The sequence below is a fragment of the Chrysochloris asiatica genome, unplaced genomic scaffold, assembly GCF_000296735.1.
Source record: "Chrysochloris asiatica unplaced genomic scaffold, ChrAsi1.0 scaffold00354, whole genome shotgun sequence".
Taxonomy (NCBI): Eukaryota; Metazoa; Chordata; class Mammalia; order Afrosoricida; family Chrysochloridae; genus Chrysochloris; species Chrysochloris asiatica.
Genome location: NW_006408872.1, coordinates 2,289,070 through 2,306,082, shown reverse-complemented (window position 1 = coordinate 2,306,082; position 17,013 = coordinate 2,289,070). Strand labels below are relative to the sequence as shown.

Here is a 17,013-nt window from a genome sequence, read left to right as displayed (position 1 = left end):
GGCCCACTCCTCCCTCTTTGTCTTCTTCATCCCCAGGTGGCCTGGCTAGGAAGGCAGAAGGAACACCTTGTCCTTTAGGGTTTCCCAGGAGCCTCTTACCTGCCCAGGTAGAAACACCTTTGCAGTTTCCTAGGTGTCTTTGGAGTCCTGGTGTGGTGCTGTAGATTAAGCACTGGACCTCAAGGTAAATTTGAACCACAGGGCCGGTGGTTCAAACTCACAAGCCCCACGACTTAGAAACCTTATACAGGATCACTATGAGTCAGAACTGACTAGATGGCACTTAACAACAACAACAACAACAGGTGTCTTTACCAAGCTTTACTCAGATAGGAAGGGAGCCTTCCTTCTGACTCAGGCTTCCTATCAACAGGGGCTTGTCAGCTGAAGACAGTCAGAGGGAGACTCTGAGGCAAGAGTACAGAACCACAGTTACACAGAAAATGCAGAGGAAAAAAAGGGAAGTAATCAATATCCTGGTACCCTTGCCCTCACAGCCCATAAGTACACAACACACATAGGCACATATGCACATGGCCACGCACACAGACAAGGACATAAACACATGCACACAGATGACATGTGTGCTTAGACAGACACACATGCACACGGCACACCATGCATACAAACATATACACGTGCATGTGAACACACAAAAACATGTGCACATTGACAGGCACAAATGCATGTGCATGGATACATGGACCTATACAGACATGACACACAGAAATGCACAATTATCACATGCACAAAGATGCACACTTACATAAGGACATACAGATGCACACAGACACACACGGGCACACCGAGACAGGCACAGACCTGCACAGCATCCACCCCACCCAGTGGTGCCATGAACTCAGATGCATTCCAGCTGGCACTGCAGGAACCCAGGAACTGGACGTGGGGGGAGACTAGGCATGCAACAGTCTGCCCAGATCTCAGGTAGGGCTCAGCTGCATCCCCAGTGCTAAGTGCAGTGGCTGCAACAGTCAGCTCCCTCTCCCTCCACAGCCCAGGGCTGCTGCCCTCAGCCTGCCCCAGGATGGGTTTCAGCTCCAGTTTCACTGCTGTCGCTCAGAAAGAATGGCCTCATTGAGGTCGTCTTGCTGCCTGGCTGGCAGCTCACAGCCCCCTCCCACCTCAGTGCAGGCCTCACCCAGCTCACCTCTGTTCTCATCCATCTCCCTGAGGAAGTACCTGGAGAAGAAGCTCTTGCTGATCAGGCAGCCCATGACACATGGTCCTGGTCACCTTCAGAGTTGAAAACCTGGTCAGGGCTATCTTCCACACAGTGCTGCCAGCAGCCACACCCAAGGGAGCCAGGTTCCTCATATTCAGAGATTGATCAGATCAGCTGCCGTTACCTCACCCAGACAGCCAGAGCAGTGTCTCTAGTCTTCTAAATCTTCTTCCTCTTCTCAGAGATGCTCAGGGAGCCAGAAAGGGGCTTGGGAGTGGGCACTGGGACCTCTCCACCTGAGCAGATATATCAGGTGGGTCATTTCACATTGCTCAGGCAGATAGCCCACCTTCCACCACATCCCCACATCTGGATGAGGGGAAGACCCTGGGAGTACTGGGGACAGATGTAGCACAGTGGTGACAGGGTGGCATACAACTGACATGTCTTCTAGAAGCCCCATGAGGATGGGCTATGTGGGCAGGGAAAGAGGAAAGAGACATGTGCTTGTGCCCGGAGGTGTTTAGATTCAAAGATCAGCTTGACAGGACCACTTGGGGGAACAGAATGCAGCAGAAAGAGGCTGCAAGCTGGACCAAGCATCCCAGGAGTGGCAAGAGCTGGGCAGGCTCTCCCCATGCACTGTACCTTCCACTCACCAGAAACAGGAGGGGAGTAGTGAGAATAAGTGAGCATCAAGGGTTGGGACCTAGGGAAGAACCCTCCCCAGCCACCCAGACCCATTTCAGGACCCTTGACTATGTGGGGCCAGGAGCAGGGCAGTCTAAATGTTGGATATGAGTGCCCAAAGGGTAATAGGCCTGTGAAGATAGGAGCTCCTCCCCTTCAGCCTTAGATTCTCCCTACCTACCTGAAGGGCTGGGACCTTAAGGTTGACATAGGAGGGATTTCCCAAAAAAGAGAAACCCCAAACCCACTGCCATCTGATGTGTAGAGATGCTGTAAGAGGGTAGCACTGTTCCCTAAGGTTTCTGAGATTGTAAATCTTCACAGGAACAGACAGCAGTATCTTTTCTTGCGGAACAGTTGGTAGGTTTCAACCACTAATCTTGCCATTAACAGCCCAATACTGAAGTCACTATGCTACCAAGAATCCTTAAGAAAGAGAAGCACCTAGCTTTTTCTAAGAAGACAGGGGGACTCGGTGGTACCGTGGTACCGTGGTTTAGCACTCAGCTGTTAACCAAAAGGCCAGCATGCTCCACAGGAGAAAAATGTGGCGGTCTGTTTCCAGGAAACTGTTCTATTCCATCCTCTAGGGTGAGTGGGAATTGGTTCAATAGCAATGAGGTTTTGTTTTTGTGTTTTAAAAAGACAAGTTCTATCCTGCCCACCTCAGCTCGGGGCCACAGGGAGGGATGGGCTCCACACTAAGCTATCTGAAGGAACTGAGTGCTGACCCCAATATTGGCCAAGCCAGCAGGCCCTGAGAACATGCCTCCCACCGGCCAGGCCTGCCCCTCTTCTCAGGTTTTAGGGACTATAGTGAGATGACTAGTGTCCTCCAAAAGTCACATCAACCCAGAACCTCAGAATATGGCTTACTTAGAAACAAGGTCTTTGCAGATGTGATTAAGGAAAAGGCAGACATGTTGTTGTTGAGTGCCGTAGAATCAGTTCCCACTCACAGCGACCCTGTATGAGGTTTCTGAGGAGCAGCTGGTAGATGTGCACTGCTGACCTTGTGGTTCACAGTCCAGTGCTGGTTCTACAGTGCCACACCAGGACTCCATATACATATATAGTTGTTGTTAAGTGCTGTTGAGTTGGTTCTGACTCATAACAACCCTGTATAGGGCTTCTGAGGAGCAGCTGGTGGATTTGAACTACCGACCTTGTGGTTTGTAGTTCAGTGCTCATCCTACAGCATCACACCAGGAGTGTGTCAATCAAGATAGAGATGTCGTTGTTGTTATGTGCAGTGGAGTCGGTTCCGACCCTGTATAGGGTTTCTGGGGCTGTAAATCTTTTTGGTAGCAGAAAGCCTCATATTTCTCCTGCAGAACAGCTGGTAGTTTCGAACTGCTGACCGTGAGATTAGCAGCCCGATTCGTAACCATTAATGAGCAGGTCCTTAGAAGAGACAGGAGAGGAGACGCACAGAAACAGAGGAGAGAGGAATAGCATGGGCATAAGCTAAGGAACTCCTGGAGTCTTAAGGAGCAGGGAGAGCGAAGAAGAATCCTCCCCTTGAACCTCAGAAGGGACCACAGCCTGCTGACACCCTGATCACAGTCTTGTCAGAATCTGTGAAAGAATGAGTGTTTGTTTTAAGCCACCCAGTTTGTGGCACATTGATATGGAAGATGGCAATAAGACTGAAGATGGGGAGTAAAGGCCAGGTATCCAAACCAGTGTGACAGGTGCTCTCTGGGGGCAGGTCTGCAGGTGTGCAGGAGAGGCACGCCAGCCCCTGACTCCCAGCACAGGGACCTGGCAAGGGACCGAGGCATCTTCAACCATGAAGTGGCAATGCCACGTGCTCCCGTGAGCCCTTCACCCCATCTTCCCTACCACCCTACCCCACAGCCTGCAGGAGCCCCACATAAGGCAGACTGAGAATAAATGGCTATAATTTAAAATACATTTATTTATTGTTTCCATTTTGTTTCTGGCTTTGTTATACAAAGGTGTTAAATAACTTAAATAAGTTTTCCACAGTCACTCAGGTACACACCTACTTGCTACACAGATGAGGTAGAGAAATCGACAGGCTCTCACAAGACTCTGAACACAAAGACAAGAATTCTTCACGGGTGAATATGTCCCTCTTTTCCCAGCCAGGAACAACTCCTGTGTGTGAGGGGACCCTCCACACAGTCCCTTTCCCCTGGGGGTGGAGGGGGCAGACCCTAGTCCAGGTGGTGGTGGTGGGACCCCAGGCCAAGTACTCTGTACCCAGCTGTAGAAGGCCAGGCTGAGGAGAGAATGTGAACGCCACCCCATATAAGGCTTTTTCTTCTAGAAATACTCTGTCACACCGAAGAGAAGCATGGTAAATAGGAGGCCCCAGCAGGGTAGCAGTGTCTTCGCTTAGTAAGACATTCTAATATATATTTATATATAAACAAGCAAACCAGCAAACGTTTTCAGTTTGCCTTGTTTAAAAAAATACTTTTCTTAATATTTATGACATAGAGCTAAATGTGGTATTTGATTTAAAAAAAAAAAAATCCTTCCTCTGATGAGCCACCTTTCCACAGACCTAACAGTGACCAAGCACGGTCTTGTCGTGACAGTGGTCAGCCAGCAAGGGGGATGCACCCCAACCCCTGCCTCACCCAGCCAAGTCTGCTGATGATGGAGGGACAGACCCAACCTCCTGGGGCTGGGATTCTCATGCTTCTTGCCCTCCCCTGTACCCTTCAAGAACACACATGCCCTTTGGGGCACAAAACTAGCCGCTACTCCAGCACATTCCTCACAACATGAGGTTACTTCATAGGGTGCTTTCTGAACCACAGGAGAATAGACTTTACTATTTACACTATGAAACAGGGACAACAGAGACCCACATCAACATAAATAGGTTTTCATTTAAAAGCACAGTCACCCCGGGCTTCCTTGAGACCCTGGGACTCAGAGAAGCATGCTCACTCAGTAGTTCCTGCGCCCACACCTCCTACCAGCTCAGAGCCCACACAAACCCAGCCCAGCATATACATGTGCACAGTGTGTATGCCACCAGCCCCAAACCCGCCTGACTCTCTGGGACCAGGCCCTCCCTTAGTGGGTAACTGACAGTCCAGCAACTCAGGGAAGAGGAGTCACAGAAGAGTGCTCTGAGGAAGGGCTCCCTAGGCAGCTGGCCAATGACCATTCACTCATGTACATGTATGTATACATGTGCACATGTGCACACACGTGGGCATGTGTATGTGTGCACATGAACACCTTCAGGTGCACTACACTCTTGGACACATGTGCATACCCTATATGCATGTATATGTGCACATATAAGCATGTACACTCACATGTACCAGCATGCACACACATACACACACACTCAAACCACACCAAGTCAGTGTGAGCCGTCCTTTCCCTCCCCTGCAAAGAGAACAGCATGGCCAAAGACAACAGCATTCAGTTTGCCAAACCCTAGCACAAGACACCCTCTACCCCTACCAGTCCCTTCCATGCCTCCCCTGCAGTGATACAGAGCAAGCTGTGGCTAAGGCATAAAATGGACCTCTGCCTGTGTCTGCCCTGGGGGAGAGCAGATCACCTTCTGCCATTCCCAACCCTGAATATGTGATGCAGGGCCCAGAGTGCTGGCTGTCTGCTCACAGCATGCCATGCCCTGCTGGCAGGGGACCCAGCTTCCAGAGCCCTGGGCCCATGGCCACACACAGCTTTGCTTTATTTCTTTAAAAAAAAAAAAAAAAAACACTATTAATTTAGTGGTTTCCAACAACAAAGCAGAGTCAGGCAAGAGGGGAAAGAGGGAGACAATGGGGAGGGCATAAAGGGGCCCTCAATGAGCAGACAGGGGAAAAAATAATAATTACTATATTCATTAAATAATAATAATTTAAAAGTCACTGATATTCACTCCAAAAAGAAGTGCTCAATGTCAGAGAAGGGACACAGGATCAGCTGTGGCCCTCTTGTCCCCCCACCCAGAGCCCCTGGCGCAGGTCATGGAGGCAGAAGCAGGCTGCTTTCTCTTCTAGTGGTTTGACGCTCTGAACACAGTGCCCAGCAGCGAGCAGCCTCAGAGCCAGCAGGCTGAGCTGCTGCCCCAGACCCAGGCCCGGGGTGTGGTCTTGGAAGGAGTGCCGCACGCCTCTGGCTCCTCAAACTGGAGCCAGAAGGTGGGAGGAGGACCACAGGCAGCACGGAGAGTGAGGACAAGCGATGGGAGACAGGAGCCCACCTCTGGGCCCACAGAACTGACATTTCAGGGAGAGCGGCAGCTTGGGAAGCATCACCCCAATGCTCTCGGGTCGCAGGACAGGGAAAGCTGAGGCTGAGTGAGGGACCCTCATGGGTCCCAAGTCAGAAGCAGAGTGGCTACAGAGACTGAAGCCACCTCTCAGCTCAGGACACTTGGGGTGGGGAGTGGCAGACCGTAGCTCAGCCCTTGCAGGTGTAGACCTCCTCACGCTGCGTGCACTGCTTGCATTCCACATAGCAGCACCAGCGCACCTGGCACTGGCAGGGCCTCGTCACAGCCCGGCTCTGTGTATTGTGGCCGCGTCCACAGCAGATGCTCTCGCAGTTCTTCTCGCGGTGACACTTGCGGCCAGCAGTACCCGGCGAGAAGCGACCAGCCAGACAGAAGCTGGGCGAGTCGTCCAGGTGCACCAACTCGGGGGTGCGAGGCAGCGGGTCGCCGCCGCCTGCCCCTGGTGCCCGGCCTCGCGGTGGTGAGATATCACCAGCCTCGCCCGTGGCCTCATTGGTGGTGCTGCCCACCTTGAGGGCGGTCTCATACTTGTGCTTCAGGTGCTTGCCCACCTCATGGAAGGGTGCCAATTGGCGCCAGCAGGTCCGCACTGTACAGGAACCGGACACACCATGGCACTTGCATGTGGTCTCCACCCCAGCCTTTATCACCTGGCAGAGAAGGAACAGTGAGACAGTGCTCTGGACAGTCCACCCACCCCACCCACCCCCACCTCAGGCAGCCTAGGAAAGGCCAACCCCTGCCCCACTGAGAGATACCACCCCAAGTTCATCTACCTCACAGAGACCTTATAGTGTAGGTTTAGCATCTGTCCACTGCGCACAGGTTTCATTTAGATGGCAGGATGAGGGGAGAGGGTTCAGTGTCTATTACAGGACACCAAAACTGCTGGCTGCTGTTGCATCTGTTACACAACCACCCTGAAGTGAGCTCAGTTCAAGCTAGGGCCACCCTACAAACCAGCCATGCAGGGTGAGGGTGCGAGCCTAGCTCATGTTGAGTGTTCAAACCAGTCCTTAGGGCGGGAAGTCATGTCCCTGACCACACACGTAGCGAAGCCTATATGGCTGAGCACCTACTCCGAAGTTTCAGATGTTGTGTGGGACCAGCAGGGGTCCTTCCCATTCTAAAATTGGGGTGCTGACCAATGCCCCCTGCCTGACCACTGGCCCCTGAGGGCTCTTCAGGAGTTGTCCCCTCGCTGTGTGTGAGGAGGGGGCCCTGAGCCAGGCTGCTAAGCTCCCATTCTAGCCCCAGAGAGAAAGGCCAGCTTGAGGGGGATTAAGAAATTTAGCAATCCTTCAGGCAGGCAGGCAACACAAGAGTCACATTTAATGACACTTTACTGAGAAACCCGGACAAATTTAATTAAAATGGCTCTTACCCAGGTCCAGTGGAACTAATTGAGCATTTTTAATACTCTGACTTTTCAACAATCGCTGACAAAGAATTGAAGTGCAAAGAAAGGGAGGTGGGTAGAGAAAGGAGAGGCCTTGCCAGGGGTTTAATCCACACTCCAGAGGAGAACCCCACTCACCTCTGCCTTTAGCCAAGGCTCTGTCTAGCATACCCTCCCCAAAAGGGCCAAGGGAGAAACAAGAGCTTTGGTCAAAAGGGGGGAAATTGAATTTTTAATAAGTGGTGATTCAAAATCCTACTTTTCAATAAAGAGGCAGCCACAGCAGACCAGCTCTAATTACTTCATCCTCCCCAGGCAGGCCTGGAGGCTCTCACAGTCCCTGGGGAACAGCAAGTGACAGGGCCACCAAAGGGGGTGTACTGTGAGGGAAGGGCACAGACAGACAAGAGACAGAATGCCCTTAGTACCCTGGCAAAGGCCTTTCCATGTAAGGTCTCTCTGTGTGGGTCATGTGAGGCCATAGTCACCTATCTACCTAAGGCAGATGGTCTTTATGAGGCTGACGGTCACCTCCCTGTGGAAACTGTATCTCCATCTAACTGGTGAGAAAGAGTCTCCTAGGGACAAGGACTCTGAGGGTGCCTGCCTGGAATCACAGATTGGACCTGGCATCAGCCCATCTCCACCCTTCCTGCCCAGTGGCCAGAGACAATCCCACCCACCAGTCCAGGAGCCAGGGTCCTCACTTGCCTTCACACCCACGAGGTTGTTGTGGAAGTCCACTCGGGCCCGCAGGTCCTTGCTTGACCTGCGGCCCAGGAACTCTTTGACAAACTTGCTGCTATACTTGAGATTGTCCCCGCAGCCGCCCCACTGCCAGGCCTCGCGGTTCTCCAAGTCAGGCGCCTCATCGCAGGTGCAGCGCTCCATGCGACCTGCACTGCAGGCCTTGGCCAGCGCATGGGTCAGCCCAGCCGAGGAGATGGCGTACAGGAAGGCAGTCTCCTTGAAGCCTTGAGAAGACACAGCACAGGTCAGTGGGAAGCCTGGGTGGTCAGGTTCTCCCACAGACCCGCCAACACAGGTTCTTCAGAGAGGTCCTCTTAAACACAGACCCCTAGCCAGGGCCATATATTGTCTTCATTCAAATCACAAACTCCAGATGGGGCTCCAGAAATCTGACGCCTCCAGCAGGGGGTGGAAAGGAAGAGAGTGAAGTGTTTTTGTGAGAGGTATTGAGGGCTACACTCTTTCTGAATTGCTGTGTACCCTGATTGCAGGGGGGCATGACAATAGGCAGCAGCAGGCACTGGGGGTGGGAGCAGACTTAGCACCCAGCTGAGGCCACAGTCCTGGCCCAGAGATCCCCATCAGTTCTCCAGGCACCTCCCTATGTGGGGCTCATGGTCACTCCTCAATGTGCCACCCTCAGCAAACCCTCCCTGACTCTAGCGTCAGCTTCCCAACTTTCAAGCAAATCAGTTGCAGACTTGGCTCAAGTGGAAGCCAGTGCTCCAGGCAGTGTCCATGTGTGGAGGGAGGGAGGGAAGGAGGGAGGGAGCATGGGACAGGACTCTGTGTTCCAGGATCAGGAGGCACCAGCTGCAGCTCCGGCCCTATGCCCAGGCCGTGGGTTATAGGCCACCCAGCACGTGTCGGGAGCTGTCAGAACCCACCTCTGGCAGCCTCAGACCCTCTGTAAAAGGGCTGCACAAGTGGGCCCTGTATCCCCAGCAACTGTTCCACCAGTGTAAGGGAGGGGCAGTCAGGAAGGAAGAGGGGGGAACAAAAAGGCCATGCCTCCAGTCACTGGGACAACTTGTCCCCATCCACCTGTGTCCCAGCCCCAGGTGCAAGATAGGGGTTCAGCTCCAGCAGTCTCAGGGCAGAATTCCCCAACCACAATGACCCTGCTATGAGTTCTGGGAGAAGCCTGCTACTTTTCCAGCATGCAGTAATGCCTCTACCTTCTATACCTGCTCACTTTGCCTTCATGACAGTGGGGCTACCAGCTTAGGGGCTGGTCTCCTTCGTACTCCACTCAGAGGTGCTAACAGAAGAAGCATTGGGCTGCCCTGTGAGGTACCACAGCCACCACACACAGCCTGCCCAGCCCCTCCTGGAACACCACACACACCATTCTCACCCAAGCCAGGCAAAGGACCCAAGGCCCCAGCCATCACCCGAGGCTTAGAGGGGGAGGGAAGAGCACTAGGCAAAGCCCCCCAACTTGGCCACAGAGGTCCCAGCAGTCACCACCAGGGTCCACCACCACAGGACCTTCCACAGAGGCCATACAGGTAGGGCAGTCAGGGCTAGCGTCTGGTCTGGATGCATCCACATCTCTTGTCTTGACCTCGACTCTGCCATGACTTTGAGGACATGTACCATGGTGGAGTGGGGCAGGGGCCTGGCACTGGTCTGGCAGCACTGACCTCGCTTGAGCAGGCTGGCCCGGTAGCGACCCTCCAGGGTGCAGTTCCACCGCTCAAAACGGAACTGGTACTGACATTCCAAGGCGCTCATGCTGATGGCCTCCACCAGTGTCTCGGCCACCCCTGGGTCCCGGCGGCACATTCGCCGCTGCTTCCGCTCCAGCTTCAGCCGGTCACAGGCCTTGTAGTGTGCCTTGGCAGCTGCAGCCTCAGGCTCCAGGGTCAGTGGGAGGATGGTCAGGGGCTCGCTGCCCGTCAGCCTGGGCACACAGAAGTGAAAGTTACCACCACTCCAAGAGAGTGGGCATCAGGAAGATAGCACAGAGGTGATGGGATGACCTCCACATAGGGAAGCAGAGAGCAGCGTGGGGTGGCCGGGGCAAGGAAAGGCTAGCACTGCCCCCAGGGAGAACCAGAAAGGGTAGTGGTGAGGAGGTAGCAGCAGGGCAGGAAAGGGCCTGCTCTGTGGATCAGGCTGCCCCCACACCCATCTTACACGCTGCCCTGCCAGCTCCAACCAGGTCAGGCACAGCTCAAGCACTCACCTTACAAGTGCAGACCCCACCCCTAAGCACTTCTCTAGGAAGTCCGAGTCCAGACAGTGAAGACTTCTTCACACTCCTGGAACCAGGGTTAGAACAGCCCAGGAAAAGGGCAGAGAAGATAGGAAGCCTCCCACCCCCCCACCTCTGCTCCCACCACAAGCACGGTCAAGAGGACCCTGCACTGTCCACTCCTTTGTCTCACTAGCCCCACTGTCCTAGGGACTCAGTACACACATCTGCTCTAGGACTCTCCCCTAACTCTGTAGAACCTCCCATATCCCATGCCGTCCAGGTGTGGGCAGACAGCCCTCACCCTCCTGTGGACCCTGAGGAGGGGCCGTCATTTTAACATGCTTGGACATCTTTAGCATTCACAGAGGAGTCACATAGTTGGCTCTAAACAGGACTACTGGACACTGTGTCCAAACAGGGTCCTCCCTCCACAGCAGCCCCACAGGCAGGGTAGCCAGGGTCTGGTCTGGCTATATCCACATCTCTTGTCTGAGTGTCCTTGTTAGTAGGAAGGGTCTAAGACACAAGGACGCTTGCCTAAGGAACTAGTGCAAGGACAGACTGCTATCTGAGCCTCTCCCCCTGCGGAGCTCCCCCTAGGCCACCCACTTAGGGCTTGCTGAGTCATCTCCCTGGTTCCCCAGCCCTGATCAAGCCCCAGACGGTACAAACACTAGAGCTCCTTCCAGCCACACCCTTTCCGGGGCCTGGCCTGCCCACTCTCCACCTCCCAGGTGTGGTCTGCTCATGCTCCAGCAGGGCTGCCTACTTCAACATATTAAGAGCTCCTGGGCCCCTGCCCCACCCTTCCCAGACGTCTGGGCTCAGGCCGAGAACCTGCCATGACCCTACTGGACTTTACTGGAGATCTCTCCTTGCCTGGAACAGCCCTGTCCCAAGCAACACCACCCACCACCCAAGGCACATCACTTGGTTCCCCCTTACTGCCTGTTCTGCCTGGCCCAGCCCACCTGCCAAGGCACCTGGTTGACTCCAAAGCTGTCCCCAGCGCCATTCCCACCAGCCCAGAAACATGATGCCCTGGCTGCAGCATGCTCAGCAGTCACCTGCACCCCACTGGGGACTGGACTGGCCCACTCTTCAGCTCTGACTTCAGCCCACCAGTCCCCCACCACCTGCTCCAGGATACAAATAGATGTCCCCAGAACACACCCTGCTCCCACCGACAATAAACAGGCTTCTCAAGGTGATGAGCAGATATCACAGTGAGGGACAGACAACAGAGTACCCATAGGCAAAAGCTCTGTCCCATCACACCTCCCTGGACAAAGCACTGCCTGAGGTTTCAGATATTAACAGGGATACATTCAATGTGTGTCCATCTAATGTGTGGCAGGCTGCCTCAGGAGACTGCACTGTCACTAGGCATGTGAGCTGGACATCAAGGGAAGAGGTGAGTACTGGGGAAGGGACAAGGCAACTTCCACCAGGTCTTCATCCACGGCACAAAGGCCACCAAGACCCAGAACCTTAGAGCAGACGTGCTGGGGATACTACCAGGCTCACAGGCAGCAAAGGATGGGGAGGGAAGGTAAAAAGGGAAGCGCAGCGCACACAAAGGCCTAGCATGACCTCTGTACTCAGGCACACATGGACACCAGCTCAAGGTAGGGGAGGAGGCTGACAAGTAGCAGGGCCAGAGCCCTATCATGAGGGGCACGGAACCCTACCATGAACATGAGCTTGGTGCTCTAGGCTCTGGGTGTCCATTGAAGCATCTGTAACTCCTGTAGATCAGTTTGCACAGACAAGCTCCTAGGCCCACATCCAGGGTGAGAGAAACAGCGCTAGCACTACCCAGAGTCACACAGGGCAGAGGGGGCCCAGAGCCACAGTGAAGTGTTCATGGGGTAAGAAGGGGCTTAGAACTGTACCAGGCTGCTTACAGGAAGGGGAGCCCACTGTCAGCAGAGAGTGAACTGAGTAGTACTGCAAGGTGGGAATCCTACTACAACCAGCCAACTCAGCTAGGGACAACAGGATAACCCCTTTTCCCTCCTGCCCTGCTCCAAGCAGACAGTACCACACTCCCACAAACAAAAGCCAGCCTACATGAAGGACCTTCATCCCCAGACAGGAATTCTAACAGCTGTGCTAAGAACTTTGTGCCACCAGGAAACACTCCTGTCACAAACCAGCACATGCTCCAAGCCTGGATTCTTCAAGATTAACCAAGCTCCAAAGCCAATACCAAAAATTCCGACGTCCCAAAAGAGAGATTCTAAAGAGTGGGGGTCACCATGGTGGGACGCCGGGCAGGCTGGAAGACTGCAAGCACAGCTGTGACTTTGGGCAGAGAGGGGCACAGGGCCAGTGACGCTGCTGCTGGCCCCTCAGCACTTCCGAGGCAGCGTCCCTGCCCCAGCAGCCAAAGGTGTCCAGGGCTGGCTCACTATTACCTACAGTCCAAGGAGGCCCAGGGTCCGTCTATGCCCAACCTGGGCCAGCCCACCACTGTTTAGTACATGGGGGATCCCTCCACCACCCCACCCAAATCAGTACATAGAAGAGCAGGTTTAATGACAATGAGGCAACACTTTCCAAATGCTTTCTGCATTTGAGTCTCCTGGGCTGGTGAAGAAAGTCCCCATTAGATCTAGAAACTCACGATGGCCTCACAGAACCAAATCCCAAGTGTGCACTAGGAGGGTACCACTTCCTCTTCTGGCCCTGGATGCCAATTTGTGTCTGACCTGGGCCCAGTGCAGCTACACTTCAGCCTGCCCACTGCCCTGAAGCCAAATGGGCAGTCCACCCACACAGGCCCTCTGTGTTCTGAAGCTACATAGGGTTCTCTACCACTCCCTATGCCCACCTGAGGCACCTCTCTCTGCCTCTCCCTGTCCAGACATATGAAGACTCTTCTTCACAACTGTCAGCAGGTGGGCTCAGCCTGGAGTAGGCCTAGAGGGCATGCATCCTGTGAATGAAGGCACAGAGGTCAGACCAGCAGCCAGGGATGGAGGAGCTAGGATGAGAATCTGAAGAGCATGCGGGTGGGTTAAGGGACCTTCCAAGGCCAGAGGAGCATGGCCCATGCAGACAGAACGTCAGAGCTCCCATCTGAACCTTCTAGAACAGAAAACCTGGATATAGAAATTAAACCACAAAAGTGCTGGTAGAAAACAAAAAAGGGGTTGCCAATAATCTTGGAAAGGAGAAAGTTCTTCTCAATATCACTCAGATTCTAGAAAGCATTTTAAAAATTAATAAATGTAATTTTCTGCATAACAAAAAAAAAACAAACATCAAAATAGACAGGTCAAAGACACAGCAGTAGACAAAAGCATGCTGGAAAAAATGTTCACGCAGCCTAACTTTCAGTCTCTGTGCGTGTACATATGGGTGGCTTTCACTTGGGGGAGGGGGGCATGTAAGTGTACATGTGTGTGGCTGTGTGAAATGCTGGGGCATGCATGTATGTGTGTGTGGTTTTCTTGTGTATGTGCATGTATGTACACACGTGAATGGGCGTATTTTTTCCTATCAAGCAATAATAAAGGAATCAATTGGAAATGGAAAAAGGACATGAAAACATGGTTTAAAGAAAGAAAATATCGCTGGCTCTTAAAATGTATGAAAAGAAGTTCAACTGCACTCCAAACCCAAAATCCACTGCCGTCGAGTTGGTTCTGACTCATATTGACCCTGTATGACAGAGTAGAACTGTTCCATACAGTTCCCGAGACTATAAATCTTTATAGGAGCGGAGAAAGACTGTTACTTTTTTCTCCTGCAGAGTGACTGATGGGTTTGAACTGCAGATCTTGCATTTAGCAGCCAAATACTTAATCCGCTGCACCACCAGGGCTCCTTCAACTGCACTCAAAGACATGTAAGTTAACACTGTATTGCTATATTATCTTCATTCACCAGGTTAGCACAGACCAAAACATTTGATAAGATTATTGTTAGGGACTCAGGGCAAGAAATACTTGTACTTGCTGGAATTCTATATTGATATAGCTTCAAAAATTAAGAGTTAATTCACCAAACTAAGCCTGCATAAACCCAGCCTTTTCTAACCTGAGACCAGAAAAACTAGACAGTACCCAACTACCAACCACTGACCATGCTGATTGTTGTTGTTAAGTGCTGTCGAGTCGATTCTGACCATCATAGCGACCCTGATTAGGGTTTCCAAGGAGCGACTGGTGAGCTTGAACCGCTGACCTTGTGATCCAAACGACTTTGCAGCGCCACACCAGGACTCCTTTCTGACTGTTGTTGTTGTTGTTATATGACATGGAGCCGGTTCCGACTCTAGAGACCCTGTACAGGGTTTCTGAGGCTGTACATCTTTATGGGAGCAGAAAGCCTCATCTTTCTTCCGAGGAACAGCTGATAGTTTCGAACTGCTGACCTTAAGGTTCGCAGTCCGATTCATAACCACTATGCTGCCAGAGCTCCTTTCTGACTAGGGATCCTAAAACTATAATAGATGAAAAATTAAAAATTTCAAATTCCTAAAAAAGGTCAGATCTACTGGACCAAGAGAGACAAAGGAACCCTCGAGACTTTAGCAAAGACACGCCTTAAACTTGGCACTGAAGCTGCTCTTGGAAGTCACCTTTTGGGTAAATAGATGGCTCATAAAACCAATAACATCACTTAAGAGTAATGTGCTCTCTTAAACAATCAACTACATGAAACCAAATAGGCAACAATCACCCAGAAGGAAAGATGAGAAGGCAAGGAGGGAAAGGAAAGCTAGATCAATAGAAACAGAACAAACAGAATAGAAATAATAAGAATGCTGACACATTGTGGAAACTGTAATTGATGTTCCACAGCAATCTGTATTAAAATTGTTAAATAGGAACCCATGCAAATTTTCATCTAAAACACGGTAAAATATTTTTTAAAAGAAATAACCCAACTCTCTCTATACAAATAGAGCCTAGCAACCTGTGTCTCAATGGTGTTCAATACGTAATAACACATAAATACTGGAGACAAATGGGGTAGGGGAAGCCATGAAGGTCACATCTGACAGAAGTGACAGACACAGGAAAAGAACAGGGCTTGCATGGGTGGACATGGAATTGCCCATGTGCTGAGTGGGTGTGGGGGATGGATGACCTGGGAGACAGTCCATGTACACATTTACAGAAAGATGGGCAGACCCAGAACAGAGGTGGGAATTACAAAAACAAGCGTATGTCTTCTCTCGTTTTAGCTGTTCGTGGATGGACTATTCAGTGATGGAAGATTAAATGCAAAGCCAGTGATGCAGTGTGAAGCCTACCCAAGTCTCACCACTGCCAAGGTCCTTCACCAATTTGGAACTGGGACCCATCTCCCAGTAGTTTCTGACCTGGACATAAAGGAATAGCAGGAAGATGAGCCCTACTGTAAATGAGCACCAAGTGGGGTTCAGGAATGGAGCTGACCTGCCCTACTCTGGGCTTCATCCTCCCAGCCATGAAGCATCCCAGACACTGGCACAACTCAGGCTCTACCACTCCCGCCCTCCCAGCTGCCCAGGCCACACCATGCCCAGTGCACCTGCCCCCTGCGGCTCAATGCAGCTGCTGCTGCCCAACAGTGGGTGTCTAACCCCAGACAGGGGAGAATGGGAGTGGCTGGGGGCTGGGTGCAGTATAACTTTTAAGGAACCAGTGACACACAGAAGTGGCAAGCAGGAATCCACAGTAGCAGTTGCCAACCTGCCCACCCTCTCACATCCAGAAAACACCAGCACAGTGGTACATGGGCACAAGTGACTGAAGGGGCTAGAGCTCGGCAGGGGTCTATCTGTGTGCTGCAAAGAAACAAGAGATGGGGAGCATCAGGGTCCCCCTTTCTCTTCAGCTGGCCTTGTATCCCCTTCCTAAGAAGAAATGACATGGCCCTGGTGTTACTGAGGATAAGCACGAACTGCTAACTGCAAGGTCAGCAGTTCAAACCCACTACCTGCTCAGTGAGAGACAGATGAGGCTTTCTGTTCCTGTAAAGATTTACAGCTTCAGAAACCCTATACAGGGTAGCTATGAGTCAGCATCAACTCAATGGCAGTAGGTGTTTTTTTTTATATGTTGTTGTCGTTGTTGTTAAGTGCCATCCAGTCAGTTCTGACCCATAGTGACCCTGTATAGGGTTTTCAAGGAGCAGCTGGTGAACTTGAGCCAACAACCTTGCGGTTCACACGGACTTTGCAGTCCAACGCATTAGCCCACAGCACCACACCAGGAATCCTTTGGTTGGTGTAACATTCAGTATTTTATCATCAGGATATTTATGAGATATGATATGGGCAGAAGTGTTTAGTACTAAAGTATGTTGTTGTGAAGTGCCGTCATGTCAGTTCTGACCCATAGTGACCCAGTATAGGGTTTCTGAGGAGAAGCTCGTGAGCTTGAACCACCAACCTTGTAGTTCAAACGGCTTTTCAGTCTGGTGCATTAACCCACAGTGCCACACCAGAACTCCATTAGTACTAAAGTTGTTGTTGTTGTTGTCAGGTGCCATTGAGTCAGAACTGACTCATAGCGACGCCATGCACAGCAGAACGAAACAATGTCCGA

At 52.0% G+C, this 17,013-nt stretch overlaps 1 protein-coding gene across 1 annotated transcript in view; it reads right to left on the bottom strand.

Annotated features, from left to right (window-relative positions):
• Nucleotides 1-6,277: 6,277 nt before the first annotated feature.
• Nucleotides 6,278-17,013, bottom strand: part of WNT9A (wingless-type MMTV integration site family, member 9A) — a 37,920-nt gene continuing 27,184 nt past the window's right edge. The window contains exons 2-4 of the mRNA XM_006876123.1: nt 9,909-10,168; nt 8,224-8,486; nt 6,278-6,763 (exon numbers count right to left, since the gene is read on the bottom strand). Coding sequence (XP_006876185.1) covers nt 6,281-6,763; nt 8,224-8,486; nt 9,909-10,168 — 1,006 coding nt within the window. The 3' untranslated portion in view covers nt 6,278-6,280. The remainder of the gene's footprint in view (nt 6,764-8,223; nt 8,487-9,908; nt 10,169-17,013) is intronic.